A 17,669-nucleotide genomic window follows, 5' to 3' on the forward strand; every position below is an offset into this window, starting at 1 on the left:
CCCCCGCCGGACTCATTTTTAACAGGGGGTGAATGTGGTGAACCACTGTAATAGGAGATGTAAGGTAGGACCTGCACTACAGGTTCGCCGGTAGCTCCTGCTGGTTGGCTCCGCCCATGGAGAACTGTATAAATCTGCATGACCTCCAGTGCCCTGCCATTTCACCAGCTGCAGCAGGAGGCCACGCATCTGACTGTAATAAAGCCACAGTTGTATCCAACTTTAATCTTTGTGCAATTGATCGTGCATCAGTACCCAAATCATTTTTCCAATTAAGGGGCAATTTAGTGCAGCCAATTCACCTAGCCTGCACATCTTTGGGTTGTGGGGGTAAAACCCACGCAGACACGGGGAGAATGTGCAAACTCCACACAGACAGTGACCCAGAGCCGGGATCAAACCTGGGACCTCGGCGCCGTGAGGCAGCAGTGCTAACCACTGCGCCACCGTGCTATCTCTGAATTGGAAATATATCGGCCGTTCCTTCACTGCCGCTGGGTCAAAATCGGGAACTCCCTCCCTAACAGCACAGTGGGTGTATCTACACCACACGGACTGCAGCAGTTCAAGAAAGCGGCTCACCTTCACCTTCCCCGGGGCAATTAGGGACGGCCGAGCCAGCGACGCCCACATTCTGTAAATTAATGTTTTAAAAGTCAATTTACGAGTAGCAAGATCCCACAAGAAACAATGAGATTTTGCCCGGATTATCTGTTTTTTAATGATCTTGATACATAGAACATACAGTGCAGAAAAAGGCCATTCAGCCCATCATCGAGTCTGCACCGACCCACTTTAAGCCCTCACTTCCACCCTATCCCCGTAACCCAATAACCCATCCTGACCCTTTTGGTCACTAAGGGCAATTTATCATGGCCAATCCACCTAACCTGCACGTCTTTGGACTGTGGGAGGAAACTGGAGCACCCAGAGGAAACCCACGCAGATACGGGGAGAACGTGCAGACTCCCCACAGACAGTGACCCAGTGGGGAATCGAACCTGGGACCCTGGAGCTGTGAAGGCACAGTGCTAACCACTGTGCTGCCATGCTGCCCAATTCAGGGAAGTATTGACGCAGGGGAGCTGAGAAGAACTCCCCTCCCCCGCTCTTCCTCGAAGAAGTGTCCACAGGAGCTTTAACATCCACCTGAGAGAGGGTAGGCCCAGGCTTCGATTTTCTGTCTCTTCTGAGAGACAGGACCTCCAACAGTGCAGCATTCCCTCACTACAGCACCCGGAGCGACGACCCGTATTGTGGGCTCAGACCTCCGCAGGGCGGGACTCGAACCTGCAACCTTCCGACTTAAAGAGGCAAAAGAGTGCAACCCTCTGAGCCATAGCTGGCCCGGAAAGGTGCCTTCGCCTCCACGTGACTTTCCCCTGCAAACCTCCTGGGTTGAAAAGCAGCAAGCGAGTGCATGCTCGTCACTCACTGCACCTCTGGGGACTAGGCAATCTCTCCGCTTCTCTCTCCCGCTCTCCTTTCAGACACGCCCTAAAAACAAGCTTTTGGTCACCTCTCTTGATACCTCCTTCCGCGGCATGGTGTCAAATTCTGTCCGCTAACACACCTGGAGAGGGGCTTTGGAGGTCTTACGCTACAAAATCACTAAGCAAATTGTCATGTGAAAGTACCTTTAAGAAATAGGTGTTTATGAAATGTACCTTTAAGAAATGGGTGTTTATCAGTGATGTCAGAGAGTGGGTGGAGCTGAGCTGTCTGTCAGCATTTTACTTTCATTTTAGGCTGTTTGCTGCAGGGTGTGTTTTAGTTTTGTTTTCAGAGCTGGATAGCTGCAGTCACAGACAGAAGGGGTATTAGTCTCTCTCTCTGTAATCTAAAAACTGTAAATCGATCCTTTGGTGATTTAAAACTAATAACTGCTCTCAGTAGTGACTTTAACCTGATGTGCTTCTGTTAAAGGTTATGTTTTCAAGTCTTATGGATGTTAAAAGGAAAGCTTAAAGGATTACTTAGTGTTGTAGCCTTTGGGGGTTGTACTTGAATTAATGGTTGCTAAGATGTTCACTGTATGTTTTAAAAAGGTTAACTTGAGTTCATAGAGTAAACATTGTTTTGCTTTAAAAAATACTTTTCCATTTCTGCTGTCCCACACCTGTAGAGTGGGCCGTGTGCTCCCCATACCACAATCTATTAAAAGTTGTAGGTCAGGTGAACTCCATGATACACTTTTGGGTTCTCTAAACCCTGGCCCATAACAAAATGTCAGGTGATATTGTGAAAAAGCTCTTGCCAATCCTTGAATCTCTTTATTAAAAAACGTGATATGTCAAAAAATGTAATATTGTCTTAAATTGAGATTTTCCCTTGGTTTTTTTTTATCCCTACCCCTACACACAGCTTGCCATTTCCTGTCTGTCCACAGTCTTGGCGCTTGACTTCAAAGCTGCGGAGATCGAGATCGGGGTGGTCACTGCGGACAATCCCAAGTTCAGGTCTGTAGAACCCTCCGAGTGAGTTCAGGAATGGAGAGTCACATGGGAGCGGGAGGAGGCCATTCAGCCCCTCAGGCCTTTTCCTCCCCCCATTCCCAATTTAACCATTTACCACGGTCAGATTCGAAACTGGAACCGCAGAGCATCCCTCTAGGTTTGCGGTTTACCCTCGCCTTTGTCCAGGGTCAATACAGATACGGTGGCTATTTTCACCACCTTGAAACCGACACCAGGGATATCGCCAATGACCCTTATGATCAAAACCAGCAACCAGAACTTCATCATTTTCCTCAACAAAACTCAAACAACCGTCATTTGGAACATAGCACTCTAACGCACCTTCTGATGGCTGACATAGCCTCAACACCAACTATTTCCTAGTCTGTTCCTTTGGCCACTCAGTTCCTTGGCCTATGTCGCTAGGCCACAGATCTACCAATCCTGTTTTTTATTTAAACATTTGAATTGATTTTTCCAATTAAGGGGCAATTTAGCGTGGCCAATCCACCTGAAATGAAATTAATGAAAAATGAAAATCGCTTATTGTCACAAGTAGGCTTCAAATTAAGTTACTGTGAAAAGCCCCTAGTCGCCACATTCCGGCGCCTGTTCGGGGAGGCTGGTACTGGAATTGAACCGTGCTGCTGGCCTGCCTTGGTCTGCTTTAAAAGCCAGCGATTTAGCCCAGTGTGCTAAACCAGCCACCCATATCTTCGGCTGTGGGGGTGAGACCCACTCAGACACGGGGAGAATGTGCAAACTCCACACGGACATTGACCCGGAGCCGGGATCGAACCTGGGACCTCAGCGTCATGAGGCAGCAGTGCTAACCACTGCACCACCATGCCGCCCCTAAAGACATGTTTCTTTTCCAATTAAGGGCCAATTTAGCGTGGCAGATCCACCTACCCTGCACATCTTAGGGTTGCTACCCACCCTTTAGGCAATCATTTAATTGCCTTAAATATCTTAAGTAGATAATCCTTTAATCGTCGACACACATGAGCAAACATGTGCGATCTAGGCAACCTTTCTTCATAATTGAATCCTCCAAAAAGGTTCAGGTCACCTTACTGAAGGAGAGACATTGCATTGGAGGCTGCACAGAGTAAGTTCACTGGGCTGGATCCTGGGATGAAGAGGGTTGTCTTATGAGGGCAGGTTCATGGAATATCATTTCATAGGATCCCTATCGTGCAGAGAGAGGCCATTCGGCCTACCTAACCTGCACCTACCCTCTGAAAGAGCACTCTACCTAGACCGCACTACCCCCCCTCCCTGCCCTATCCCCGACACTCTACCTAACATGCTCATCTGTGGACACTAAGTGGCCATTTAGCGTGGCCAATCCACCTACCCTGCACAACTTTGTGGTTGTGAGGTGAGACCCGCGCAGACACGGGGACAATGTGCAAACTCCACACGGACAGTGACCCAGGGCCGGGATAGAACGTGGGCCTCCGGCGGCGGCGTGAGGCAGTGGTGCTAACCACTGCGCCCCCGTGCCTAGACTGCGTCTGTTAAGAAAGCCCGTAGTCTTCTGCAAGCTAAACGGCGGGGTTGGGATTCTCCGTCGACCAGCACCGGAATCGGGAAACGTGATTGGGCGGAGAATCGGTTTTGACGCCAAAAGGCGTGCCGGGCGCTGGTTTCACGCCAAGTCGCAATTCTCGACAGCGGCGTCAGAAAACACTGTCTGCATGTCATTAGCGGGCCTGACCCGGTATTCTCCACGAATCCTGCACTTAGTCTGAGAAACAGAGGATCCAGCTATCTCCATGTCTAGATCTTAACATGTCTCCGATCAACCTCACACAGGCCTCCAGGTCTGGGGGTACAATACTCGGTCCTACATTACTCCTGTCAATACCGGTTAGATTGCATTTATAACCCCCTTATTCTTTCTTGACAGGAGCCTCCGAGAGACAGAGATTGAAAAGCATCTGGTGGACCTTGCGGAGAGGGAATGATTCCTTCCTGGATCAGCGAGGAAGCTGTACTGAAAACAACACCCTAGGAACTTTATAGGAAGACAAATCCAAGGAGAATTGCCTCTGAAGAAAGATAACTAGGTCAGGATGTTAAAAAAAAAATATCCTCCCTTCTTCGTTCTTTTAGCCCACTTTAGATTCTGTGTGGATATAGAAATCCCTGCGATTTGAAAAATATTTGCTGTAACTGTTGTAAGGAAATGGCTGATGTCCAAATCAGCTCAGCACACACAGCTATTAATAAAAAAGAAAATTAATATGCAAATAAACTGCTCTGGGTTCTTGATTTTAACCAGTCAAAAAGATTCATAAATTGTTCAAGATCCATTAATAAATCGAAGCATTTTAAACAGACATAATGCTTAATATGTATCGTAATATACTCAATGTGTGGCTCACTGCATATCACGCTTGCCCCTGAAGACACGATGGGCCGAATGGCCTGATTCTGCTCCTATGTCTTATGGTTGTTAGGCTTCAACATTCTGTTCCAGGGATTTGAAGAGAAATTCCAGGAGGAATTCCAGTTGACGCCCCAGTGAAAGACGCCATTGTCCTTGAGGACTGCAGTCCCTTTTGAGAGGGAGCTGATTTAACCCGAGAATCGCCACTCCTCAGGCAAGTGGGCAAGGTTGAGATGGCGGGGGGAGCGGGAGCTTCATGAATAACCTCAGCCGTTACGGGAATTGAACCCGTGCTGTTGCCGCATCGCGAGCCAGCCGTCCAGCCGACTGAGCTAACCGACCCCCGAGTGCGGCACTGTTGGGAGTGCTGTCTTTTGGAATGAGATGTCAAAATGAGGCCCCTCTCTGCCCTCTTGTGTTGCATGTAAAAGATCCCCTGGTGCCTTCCTGAAGAAGAGCGGGGGACCTATCCCGGCCAATGGTTACCCTCAACCAGCGACACATAAACATTTAGCTGGTCATTGTCACGTCTCTAGTTGTGGGAGCTTAATGTGTGTAAATTGCCTGCCGAGTTTCCTCCCTTGCAACAGAGGCAATGCTTCAAAATTACTGAATCGGCTGCAAAGTGCTTTGCGACATTCTGAGGCTGCCACAGGCACTATGTAAATGTATATCTTTTTTCTCTCTTTCACAAGATGCCAATTTGTGTCGGCATTTGCATTTCGGCACCCCAGACAGGTTTGAGCTGTTCTCTCTTGTCACGGATGCCTCATTGTCTTTCCTTTCAAGCCAAGATTGCCAAAGTTGTTTTGCATCTGTCCTAAACTCGCTTTTTATCAGTTTCGTTTTGAGGGACGATGCGAATTAGGGAGAACCTGATCCACATCTTTGCTCCAAGGATTAGTCAACCGAGGCCGCGGAAACTCAGCTGAGGCTTCCTCGCAAGGTAAGAAGCAGCTTAAGTCGTCTACACCCCTTTCAGATGGCCTTCCGGCAAGCAGAAACTTTGCCAATGCAGCCAACCACTGTTGCCAGTTGTGGGAGCCCCAACTGGATGTGAAAGAGCACACAGAGTACATTTTTTAGGAAATACCCCTCGCAGTACTGAAGCAATTTAACAATTTGAAGCTTGAAAATTGCTGAAAGGGGAGGCATGTTGCCAAAGCCTTTCAGCTTGCTCTCATCCAGACAAATACAAGAATGCCAAATTTCAAAACGAGCACGGAGATTTATACCACAGGAAAAAAAGGGTGCTGATTGGTCGGTGAGTCGAATCTAATTGGCCAGGCATTGCCATGGAGAAGGTAACTCCCTCTGGGGTCTTGCTGCAGGGGTTACCCAGTTCAGTCATCGGCATACGGAGTAGAGGGTCCCAGGTTCAGCGCTCACTCTGTGTTGAATTACTTGCTCGCAGGCAAGGTGGAGGTAGGGCTGCTTTGCGCGACGTGACTGAAATTATCAACTCGGAATTCTGGTCCTCACTGCCGCCCAGTGTGTGGAAAGTGTGTGCATATCTCACCCCCCCACAACCCAAAGATGTGCAAGGTAGGTGGATTGGCCACGCTAATTTGCCCCTTAATTGGAAAAAAAAAAGAATTGGGTACTTTAAATTTATAACAAAAAGATAAGAGGCAGAAGGTGGAGAGGGGACATGAGGAAGAACATTTTTTACACAGAGGGTAGCGGGAGTCTGGAATTCGCTGCCTGAGTTGGTGGTGGAGGCAGAGACCCTGAACTCTTTTAAAAAGTACCTGGATCTGCACCGTAAGTGCTGTAAGGTACAGGGCTGTGGGCCGGGTGCATCAAGGTGGGGTTAGAAAGGACACCTGGATGTCCTCAGGCTGGATTGGACAAGATGGGACAAAACCACCGCCTTCTGTGCTGCAATCTTTCTACGGTTATATTCTATGACCAAGTTGTGATGGTGTGTAGGACTCGGAGGGATCTTTAGAGGTGGAAGCATTTACATGCGTTTTCTGCCCTTGTTCTTCTAGGAGATAGTCATAGAGCCAAAGAGGCCCACAGCACAAAAAAGGCCCTTCGGTCCATCACATCTGTGCCAGTCAAAAACAACCACCTAACTATTCTATTCCATCTCCCAGCACCTGGCCCAGAGCCGTGTCTGCGCTGGGATCGCAAGTGCACATCTAAATCCTTCTTAAATGTTTTGGGGGTCTCTGCCTCCACCTCCCTTTCAGGCAGCGAGTTCCAGACTCCCACCCCCCTCTGGGTGAAAAGGTTTTGCTCACATCCCCTCTAAACCTCCTGCCCCTTACCTTAAATCTCTGCCCCCTGGTCATTGATCCCTCCACCAAGGGGAAAAGTTTCTTCCTGTCTACTTTATCCATGTCCCCCATAACTTTATACATCTCAATCATGTCCCCCCTCAGTCTCCTCTGCGCCAAGGAAAACAACCCCAGTCTATCCAATGTCTCTTCATAGCTAAGACTCTCCAGCCCAGGTAACATCCCAGTAAATCTCCTCCGCACCCTTCCCAGTGCTATCACATCCCTCCTATAATGTGGATTCCAGAACAGCCACACAATACTCTAGCTGTGGCCTAACCAACATAATAATAATCTTTATTGTCACAAGTAGGCTTACATTAACGCTGCAATGAAGTTACTGAGGAAATCCCCTAGTCGCCACATTCCGGTGCCTTTCGGGTACACTGAAGGAGAATTCAGGATGTCCAATTCACCTAACAGCACGTCTTTCGGGACTGTGGGAGGAAACTGGAGCGCCCGGAAGAAACCCACGCAGACACGGGGAGAAAGGGGGCACAATGCTACAGTTCCAGCATAACCTCCCTGCTCTTAAACTCTTAAAGGTGCCTGGTTAGGGAGATGCTGTTGAAGAGGCCTTTGCAACTGACTAGGGTGGTGTACACTGAAGACATGATCCAGATGTTTAAGCGAGAGGATAAATAGTCAATGCATCGGCATCTGGAAATTACTGCTTTAGGCGAGGACGGAACTGACCGAGGCGAGAGAAACACAGGCATAAGACTTAATTCCCATTTATTGGAGAGCTTAATTAGCCACGAAGGGCCACAGGCGTCTCTCCCAATTCCCGTACCAGCCTCCCCGAACAGGCGCCGGAATGTGGCGACTAGGGGCTTTTCACAGTAACTTCATTTGAAGCCTACTTGTGACAATAAGCGATTTTCATTTCATTCATTTCAATTGATTATAAGATTTGAGGGGCTATGCGAGGAGGCAGGACTCCTCGAGCTATCACAGCTAATACAGAGATTGAACCCACACAGCCTGCATCACACTCCAGCTCTTTAAGCGAACCAAACCTCACTTAATTATTTACTGGATAAACGACCCAAAATCATAGACGTCATATCATAGAATTTACAGTGCAGAAGGAGGCCATTTGGCCCATCGAGTCTGCACTGGCTCTTAGGAAAGAGCACCCCACTTAAGCCCACGCCTTCACCATATCCCTGTAATAATAATAATAATAATCGCTAATTGTCACAAGTAGGCTTCAATGAAGTTACTGTGAAAAGCCCCTAGTCGCCACATTCCGCGCCTGTTCGGGGAGGCCGGTACGGGAATTGAACCCGCGCTGCTGACATTGTTCTGCATTACAACCCAGCTGTTTACCAACTGTGTTAAACCACCAGCAACCTTATCTTTTTGGACACTATGAGGCAATTTATCATTGCCAAGGGTAGCACGGTGGCGCAGTGATTAGCACTGCTGCCTCACGGCGACGAGGTCCCAGGTTCGATCCTGGCTCTGGGTCACTGTCCGTGTGGAGTTTGCACATTCTCCCCGTGTCTGCGTGGGTTTCACCCCCACAACCCAAAGATGTGCAGGGTAGGTGGATTGGCCGCGCTAAATTGCCCCTTAATTGGAAAAAATGAATTGGGTACTCTAAATTTGTAAAAAGAAATAAAAAAATTTATCATGGCCAATCCTCCTAACCTGCACGTCTCTGGACTGTGGGAGGAAACCGGAGCACCTGGAGGAAACCGGGGAGAATGTGCAGACTCCGCACAGAGAGTGACCCAAGCCACGAATCAAACCTGGGACCCTGGAGCTGTGAAGCAACTGTGCTAACCACTGCGCTACCGTGCTGCCCATAAATGGGCAGTAACTGGACAGGATGTTACTGAGGTCTCGGAGGGTCAGAGGTGAATATTAAGCAAGCCAGCCACCTTCAAACATTCTTACCCATTCATTCCATTCTCTCTGCTGGGATCCTTTCTCAGGAAAGAGTCCTTTTGAATGTACTTCTGCGGCCTCCCAGTTCCATGATGAAATCAAAATGGCGATTGGTGTAAAACCCAATCTGGTTCGCGAATGCCCCTTTAGGGAAAGCAATCTGCCGTCCTTACCCGATCTGGCCTACTTGTGACTCCAGACCCACAGCAATGTGGTTAATTGACTCTGAAATGATACACATCAGTTCGAGGGCCATTAGGGGCTGGCAGCAAATGTTGGGCCCGGTCCAGCGACGCCCACATCCCGTGGAAGAATAAAGAAAAGGGTATCCTTAGTAGCATTTGTGTTGGGGAAAATAATTTGGGTCAGACAAGAGACTATTGATAGAATGAAAATACTTCATGAGATGAGTGGCTAAGGGAATTTCCCACAGAAGCAGAACAGCACCACGCCCTTCCAAACGGGACAAAGCTAAGTGAGCAGGCAATAATTATCCGGAACGTAACTATCCTTGTTTAGTGAATTCACCCTTTCACCGGAATATCCCGCATGCCGATGGGAGCTGTCAATCAGTAATTAAACAGAAAGGAATTTCAGATATCCTCCTGTGCGTGATCGCAGCGAGAGATTGGATTTGTAAAGAAATGTGCTGGGTGTGAGGCAATTAGATTTGCTCTTATCGGTGCAAGTCACAAGTGGGGGGGATTGATTTGGGCAATCGACCTGACTCGATGAGCAGCCTGGCTGGGAGAAAGAAAGTCTTTGCTTAAGTGTCTAGCAATCAGAATTATTAATTAAATGACTTGGAATTCTCGATTTCTCTTCAGCTATTGAGTCATGGGTTGAGCTGAGCTACCGTTAAGAAATTTGAGTGGAAATTCCAGCTTTTATCAAGCTCCTGAAAGTTTAGTAAAGTTGCCATCGTTCCAGATGACCATAGGCTGCTTTCCCCTTTGAGGTGGGGGAGGGGGGCTGAAAATGAAATGAAAATCGCTTATTGTCACAAGTAGGCTTCAAATGAAGTTACTGTGAAAAGCCCCTAGTCGCCACATTCCAGCACCTGTTCGGGGAGGCTGGTACAGGAATTGAACCGTGATGCTGGCCTGCCTTGGTCTGCTTTCAAAGCCAGCGATTTAGCCCTGTGCTAAACAGCTGACTGGTGGTGATTTAACCTGAGGGTCACCACACCTCAGCTGAGGGGCAAGGTTGAGAAGGTGGAGCCTTCATGAATAACCGCAGCCGATACGGGTATAATCCAGCTATGACTAGAACCAGGGGTCATAGATTCAAAAAACGTGGCAGAACACATGGAGTTACCATGAGCAAGATTTATTTTACACAGAGGGTAGTGGGTGTCTGGAATTCACTTCCCGAGTTGGTGGTGGAGGCAGAGACACTAAACTCTTTTAAAAAGTACCGGGAACTGCACCTTAAGTGCTGTAAACTATGGGCCGATAGATTGGTGCGGGGAGGTGGGATTAGAAAGGGCACCAGGGTGTCCTCGGGCTGGCATGGACAAGATGGGCCAACTGCCCTCCTTCTGTGCTGCAGCGTTTCTATGGACAGTACGGATATTTTACATCAAACTTTTTTTTTTAAATTTAGAGTACCCAGTTCATTTTTTCCAACTAACAGGCAATTTAGCGTGGCCAATCCACCTACCCTGCACATCTTTGGGTTGTGGGGGCGAAACCCACCCAAACACGGGGAGAATGTGCAAACTCCACACGGACAGTGACCCAGAGCCGGGATCGAACCTGAGACCTCGGCGCCGTGAGTCGACAGGGCTAACCCACTGCGCTGCTCCATGTTTTACTTCAAACTCAGAGAGCAGCAGGCAGAGCCTTGGTTTTAAGGCCTCACTTTTTTTATAAAATTCGTTCATGGGACATGGCTGTGCCAGCATTTATTGCCCATCCCTAATTGCCCTTGAAGGGTCAGTTAAGAATCAACCACATTTAAAAGGATTGAAAAGAGCATCATAAAAGGATTGAAAAGAGCATCATGGGTTTTGTGTGGGCCGGGAAGACCCCGAGAGAGAGGAAGGGATTCTTACAGCATAGCAGGGATAGGGGGGGGCTGGCACTACCGAGCCTAAGTGAGTATTATTGGGCCGCTAATATTTCACTGGTGAGTAAGTGGATGGGAGAGGAGGAGGGAGCGGCGTGGAAGAGATTAGAGAGGGCGTCCTGTAGGGGGACTAGCCTACAGGCTATGGTGACGGCCCCATTGCCGTTCTCACCGAGGAACTACACCACAAGCCCGGTGGTGGTGGCTACACTGAAGATTTGGGGACAGTGGAGACGGCATAGGGGAAAGACTGGAGCCTTGGGGGGGTCCCCGATAAGAAACAACCATAGGTTTGCCCCGGGGGGAATGGATGGGGGATATGGAATGTGGCAAAGAGCAGGAATAACGCAACTGAAAGATCTGTTTGTGGATGGGAAGTTCGCGAGTCTGGGAGCGCTGACCGAGAAATATGGGTTGCCCCAAGGGAATGCATTCAGGTATATGCAACTGAGGGCTTTTGCGAGGCAACAGGTGAGGGAATTCCCGCAGCTCCCGACACAAGAGGTGCAGGACAGAGTGATCTCAAAGACATGGGTGGGGGATGGTAAGGTGTCAGATATATATAGGGAAATGAGGGACGAAGGGGAGACTATGGTAGATGAACTAAAAGGGAAATGGGAAGAAGAGCTGGGGGAGGAGATCGAGGAGGGGCTGTGGGCAGATGCCCTAAGCAGGGTAAACTCGTCGTCCTCGTGTGCCAGGCTAAGCCTGATTCAGTTTAAGGTATTACATAGGGCGCATATGACTGGAGCACGGCTCAGTAAATTTTTTGGGGTGGAGGATAGGTGTGCGAGGTGCTCGAGAAGCCCAGCGAATCATACCCATATGTTTTGGTCATGCCCGGCACTACAGGGGTTTTGGATGGGGGTGACAAAGGTGCTTTCAAAAGTAGTAGGGGTCCGGGTCGAACCAAGCTGGGGGTTGGCTATATTTGGGGTTGCACAAGAGCCGGGAGTGCAGGAGGCGAGAGAGGCCGATGTTTTGGCCTTTGCGTCCCTAGTAGCCCGGCGCAGGATATTGTTAATGTGGAAAGAAGCCAAGCCCCTGGGGGTGGAGACCTGGATAAATGAAATGGCAGGGTTTACAAAGCTAGAGCGGATTAAGTTCGATCTAAGGGGGTCGGCTCAAGGGTTCACCAGGCGGTGGCAACCGTTCGTCGAATACCTCGCAGAAAGATAGATGGAATGGAAAAAAGAAGGCAGCAGCAGCCCAGGATCGGGGGGGGGGGGGGGGGGGGGGGGGAGGAGGAACCAGAAGGACTCTCAGGGTTGTTAATATATACTGTATAGTATGTATAGGTCGTTGCTACAGATAATTATATATTGGACTGTTAAATTATATTTTTGGAGAGTGTTACTTGTGATAAGGCAGTTGCCAATTAGGGTTAGTTTTCATTTTTTTTATTTATTATTTATTCATTTTTTGTTGCTTATAAAATAGGTCATTGTTATTTGTGTTGTTATAATATTGTGTAAAGGATGCACAATGTACTGTGTTGGTTGACCAAAAATTTTCAATAAAATATTTATTAAAAAAAAAGAACCACATCGCTGTGGGGTCTGTAGTCACATGTAGGCCAGACTGGGTAAGGGCAGCAGATTTCTTTCCCTTAGTGAACCAGATGGGGTTCTACGACAATCGACAATGGTTTCATGGTCATCATTGGACATTTAATTCCAAATATTTTATTGAATTCAAATGTCACCATACGCAGTGGCAGGATTTGAACCCGGGTCCCCAGAGCATGACTCTGGGTCTCTGGTTAACCAGTCCAGTGACAATACCACTACCCCACCGCCTCCCCGAAGACTGTGCAGCATTCCCTCAGTTATGCTCCAAAGTATCAAGCTGAGAATATGTGCAAATGTCGGCATTAATCATTGATAGTTATCAACAATTTCTAATTCTATATTCAAGTGACAATGACCTATTGTAAGGTCCCTTCCTGTTGATTCCCCTATTTCCTGAATCCTTTACTAAATTGTCTTTGGTCCATGGATCTTTTGAACCCCGGCCCTGGGTCACCGTCCGTGTGGAGTTTGCACATTCTCCCCATGTCTGCGTGGGTTTCATCCCCGCAACCCAAAGATGTGCAGGTTAGGCGGATTGGCCACGCTAAATAGCCCCTTAATTGGAAAAGAAAAATAATTGGCTACTCTAAATTTGTTTTTTAAAAACTTGAGTGCGAAATATTTTTTTTTAAAGTTGCAAAACAGGACACTGTGCTATGAAGATTTAGATGTTGAACAGAAGAACTCAGGCTTTATGGCACCCGAGATTGGAGGGACTCGATTCGATTGGTTGGCTGGTGGCCAATGGGTTGGCCAGGGACAGTATTCTTCCCGGTGACAGAGTGTGGTTGGATCCTGCCGGGTGGGATTTTTTTTCCAGAGAACCCAGCAGAAAGCTCCTGGACACTGAGAGGAGGAGCTGTGTGTTACTCTCTCTCTCTTTCCCCCAAATGTTTCCTGCCTGCTGTTTCGGAGCCTGCAGAGAAGTCTTCAGACGCTGATGAGTCTACATTGAAAACCATTACAGATTGAAAGCAAAGACATCTAACTAGATGCAGCACGGTGGCACAGTGCTGCCTCGCGGCGCTGAGGATCCAGGTTCAAATCCCGGCTCTGGGTCATTGTCCGTGTGGACTTTGCACATTCTCCCTGTGTTTGCTTGGGTTTCACCCCCACAACCCAAAAATGTGCAAGGTAGGTGGGATTGGCCACACTAAATTGCCCTTTAATTAAAAAAAATAATTGGGTACTCTAAATTAAAAAAACAACAACTCTGCACTAACTTCCACATTTGCACCGCTTGGTAACGTCACTCATAACTTGTGACATCCCTCATTTTAAGGGCAGCACGGTAGCATAGTGGTTAGCACAAATGCTCCACAGCTCCAGGGTCTCAGGTTCGATTCCCGGCTTGGGTCACTGTCTGCGCGGAGTCTGCACGTTCTCCCCGTGTGTGCGTGGGTTTCTTCCGGGTGCTCCGGTTTCCTCTCACAGTCCAAAGATGTGCAGGTTAGGTGGATTGGCCATGCTAAATTGCCCTTAGTGTCCAAAATTGCCCTTAGTGTTGGGTGGGGTTACTGGGTTATGGGGATAGGGTGCTCTTTCCAAGAGCCGGTGCAGACTCGATGGGCCAAATGGCCTCCTTCTGCACTGTAAATTCTATGCCTAGACTGAAAGAATCTATTTAGAAGACGTCCATCTGAAACGGAGACTTTTATTCTTTTACTTTTAGTATTATTTTTTCCACCCTTCCTTCCCATTTGTGTTTGCCTGTCTTGTGTGTGTTTATAGAGAGTGGGGAGAGTTAAAGGGGAGGGAGAGGTGTTAGAAATTAGATAGTAATTATCCAGTTGTATTTGTTGCCTATTTAATTATAGTTATTGTTAATAAACATTAACTGTGTTTAAATTTACAAATCTGGTGACTGTAGTTATCGGACACTATGTAAACTAGTCACGTTGTAATTGCATCCTTCTGTCACTGGAGGCGCTGTAAGGACAAACAAGCCTTTATTGGAGCTGCAAAGACCCACCTGCCGGAACGCACACCTTTAAAACGCAAACTGAATTGCAATTGTTCAATTCCATTTGCCGCCTCCAGGTCCTTCTCCCTCCCAACCTTCACCAGAAAACTACACTCGCCAGAAAACTACACTCGATTTAACTCCCCACGTAAAATGCCACGGGCGAGGTGAATTGGTCACGCTAAATTGCCTCTTAATTGGAAAAAAGATAATTGGGTACTCTTAAATTTCCTTAAAAAAAAGAATACAACAGGAAGAGAAGCAAAGATTTCGTTTGCTCGAGTGTTGGCTGAAATGCTTCACTTCTGGAGCATTTCCACATTACCCCATACCCCAGCATAGACGCTTGATGCATAATAAACAGGAAAAACACTTTCTATTGAACATCCCCCCAACAGCCTGAGTGAATCATCAGCTGCTGTTCGATGGAAGTATTTTTAAAGAAAGACTTGGATTTATATAGCAATTTGCGTGATAACCTGACGATATCTCAAAGCACTTACAGCTAATGAAATACTTTCCCATGTAGTCGCCCTTCGACACAGAATCTACAATTCTGCAGGTACAATACATTCCATTTGTATTCAGACTTCATTGTTGACCACAACTAACGAGACACAGCTTAGCCCAGTCATGGCTGTAACCAAACAGTGGCTCAGTATTTACGGTTTCTGTCTCCCAAATTAAGGAACTAAAGCTTCTCTTGCGTGTCCAAGGCCTGTCCTCCTCGGAGGACAAATGCTCTTCCTGCTGCCACTTCAGCACAATTTAAAAAAAAAAAAAATTTAAGAGTACCCAATTCTTTTTTCCCCATCTCAATTAAGGGGCAATTTAGCGTGGCCAATCCACCTACCCTGCACTTCTTTTTTGGGTTGAGGGTGTGAAACCCACACAGGGAGAATGCGCAAACTCCACACGGACAGAGACCGGGGCCGGGATTGAACCTGCGTCCTCAGCATCAGTGCTAACCACTGCGCCGTCACGCCGCCCCTCCATTGCTGCTAAATCTAAGAAAGGTTGGCTGCGCAAACGACCTTCATGTCAGCCTACCCTCCAACCTATTTTCACTTCCTCCGACAGGGAAGTTCCGGGCTCTGCTTCTCCACCTGCCTACAGAACCATGACCGAGGTCAGGAACTCAAGTGAGTTACATGAAAACTTTTGATGTAGGGCTCAATCCAGCGAGTCTCATTTCCAACACTTTTGTTTTCTTTTCATATCACCTGGTTTCACTGTTCAAAGTTAGTGAACATATGCAATTCAGAAGAAGTGATTTTATTTTTCTGCTGGTGACACCACCGTAGTAGCATGTACCCATCTACAACATGCAGGAATTCACCAAAGCTCCATCGACAGCATCGTCCAAACCAGCGACCTCTACCACCTACAAGGACAAGGGGCAGCAGGCGTAAGTAGTCACTGCTTTAACGCAGGAAATGCAGCAGTCAGTTTGGGCACAGCAAGCTCCAACAAAACAGCAGTGAGATAACTGGTTCGATAATGCAGTTTCAGTGAGGGGGTAAATGTTGACCAGGGCACTGAGAAATCGTATTTATGACACAAAAATTGGTGGTGTGGTAAATAACGAGGAGGAAAGTCTTAAGATTACAGGACGATATAGGCGGGTTGGTCAGACGAGCAGGAAAAATGGCAAATGGAACTTAACCCTGGAAAGTGAGGTGATGCATTTTTGGAGGACCAACAAGGCAAGGAATACATAATGAACGGTAGGACACTAGGAAGTACAGGGGATCAGAGGGACCTTGGGATGCATGTTCAAAGATTCCTGAAGGCAGCCTGACAAGTAGATAAGGTGGTTAAGAAGGCACATGGGAGGGCGGCATGTGGCACAGTGGTTAGCACTGGGACTGCGGTGCTGAGGACCCGGGTCCGAATCCCAGCCCTGGCTCACTGTCCGTGTGTGGAGTTTGCATATTCTTCTCGTTTCTGCGTGGGTTTCACCCCCCACAATCCAAAGATGTGCAGGTTGAGTGGATTGGCCACACTAAATTGCCCCTTAATTGGGAAAAAAAATAAAATTGGGTACTCTAAATTTATGGAAAAATAAAGGCATATCGTATACTTGCCTTTATTCGCTGAGGCATAGAATATAAGAGTAGGGAGGTTATGATGGAGCTGCACAGTTGGACCAGGCTAGAGTACTGTGTGCTATACTATACTACAGGAAGTGACTGCTCTAGAGGGTGCAGAGGAGATTCACCAGGATGTTGCCTGGGCTGGAGCTTTTCAGCTAAGAAGAAAGGCTGCGGTTGTTTTCCTTAGAGTGGAGAAGGCTGAAGAGGGAACCAGATCGATGTGGACAAAATTATAAGGGACACAGATAGGAAGGAACTTTCCACCTTAGCGGAGGGGTCAATAACAAGGGGCATAGATTTAAGGTAAAGGGCCAGAGGTTTAGAAGGGATTTTAGGAAAATCCTTTTCACCCAGAGGGTGGGGGGCATGTGGAACTCGCTGCCTGAAAGGGTGGTGGAGGCGGGAACCTTCACAACATTTAAGAAGCATTTAGTTCAGCACGAGAAGCCCCAGCACACAAGGCTACGGACCAATGGCTAGAAAATGGGATTGGAATAGATTGTTGCTTGATGGTCAGCAGACACGATGGGCCGAAGGGCCTCTTTTTGTGCTGTAAAACTCTATGGGGGGAATTTACCGGCTGTTTACGTCGGTGGGATATTCCGGTACCACCGACGGTGCAAGGGTTCCCCAGCGGAGATGGGTGCAGTCAACGGGAAATCCCGGGTTGGTCGGCAAATCTCACCCAACGGCTCCCCCTCTCTTCAGAATAGTGATGGTGGGTATCTTGCAACACCCGAAAGGGCAAAGTCTCAGCTTAGCCGGTCGTCCAAACGCTCAGCACTGCACCCGAAGAGTCGGCCTGAATTACGAGCCAAGTGCTGTGCGGTGGGACATGAACAGCCAATCCTACTGGAGTGCTACCACCCAGCCAAGAACGTAAACAGGCCGTGTTCACCATTCTCAAAAATAACAGCATCAAGGCGAGTCCGCA

At 47.9% G+C, this 17,669-nt stretch overlaps 1 protein-coding gene across 2 annotated transcripts in view; it reads left to right on the top strand.

The window, feature by feature from the left end:
• Nucleotides 1-4,719, top strand: part of LOC140402336 (proteasome subunit alpha type-6-like) — a 102,575-nt gene extending 97,856 nt beyond the window's left edge. For both annotated transcript variants that reach the window (XM_072490051.1, XM_072490050.1), the window contains exons 6-7: nucleotides 2,365-2,459; nucleotides 4,372-4,719. In XM_072490051.1, coding sequence (XP_072346152.1) covers nucleotides 2,365-2,459; nucleotides 4,372-4,429 — 153 coding nt within the window. In that variant the 3' untranslated portion in view covers nucleotides 4,430-4,719. The remainder of the gene's footprint in view (nucleotides 1-2,364; nucleotides 2,460-4,371) is intronic.
• The last annotated feature ends 12,950 nt before the right edge of the window (nucleotides 4,720-17,669 follow it).

The sequence above is a fragment of the Scyliorhinus torazame genome, chromosome 25 (genome assembly GCF_047496885.1).
Source record: "Scyliorhinus torazame isolate Kashiwa2021f chromosome 25, sScyTor2.1, whole genome shotgun sequence".
NCBI lineage: Eukaryota > Metazoa > Chordata > Chondrichthyes > Carcharhiniformes > Scyliorhinidae > Scyliorhinus > Scyliorhinus torazame.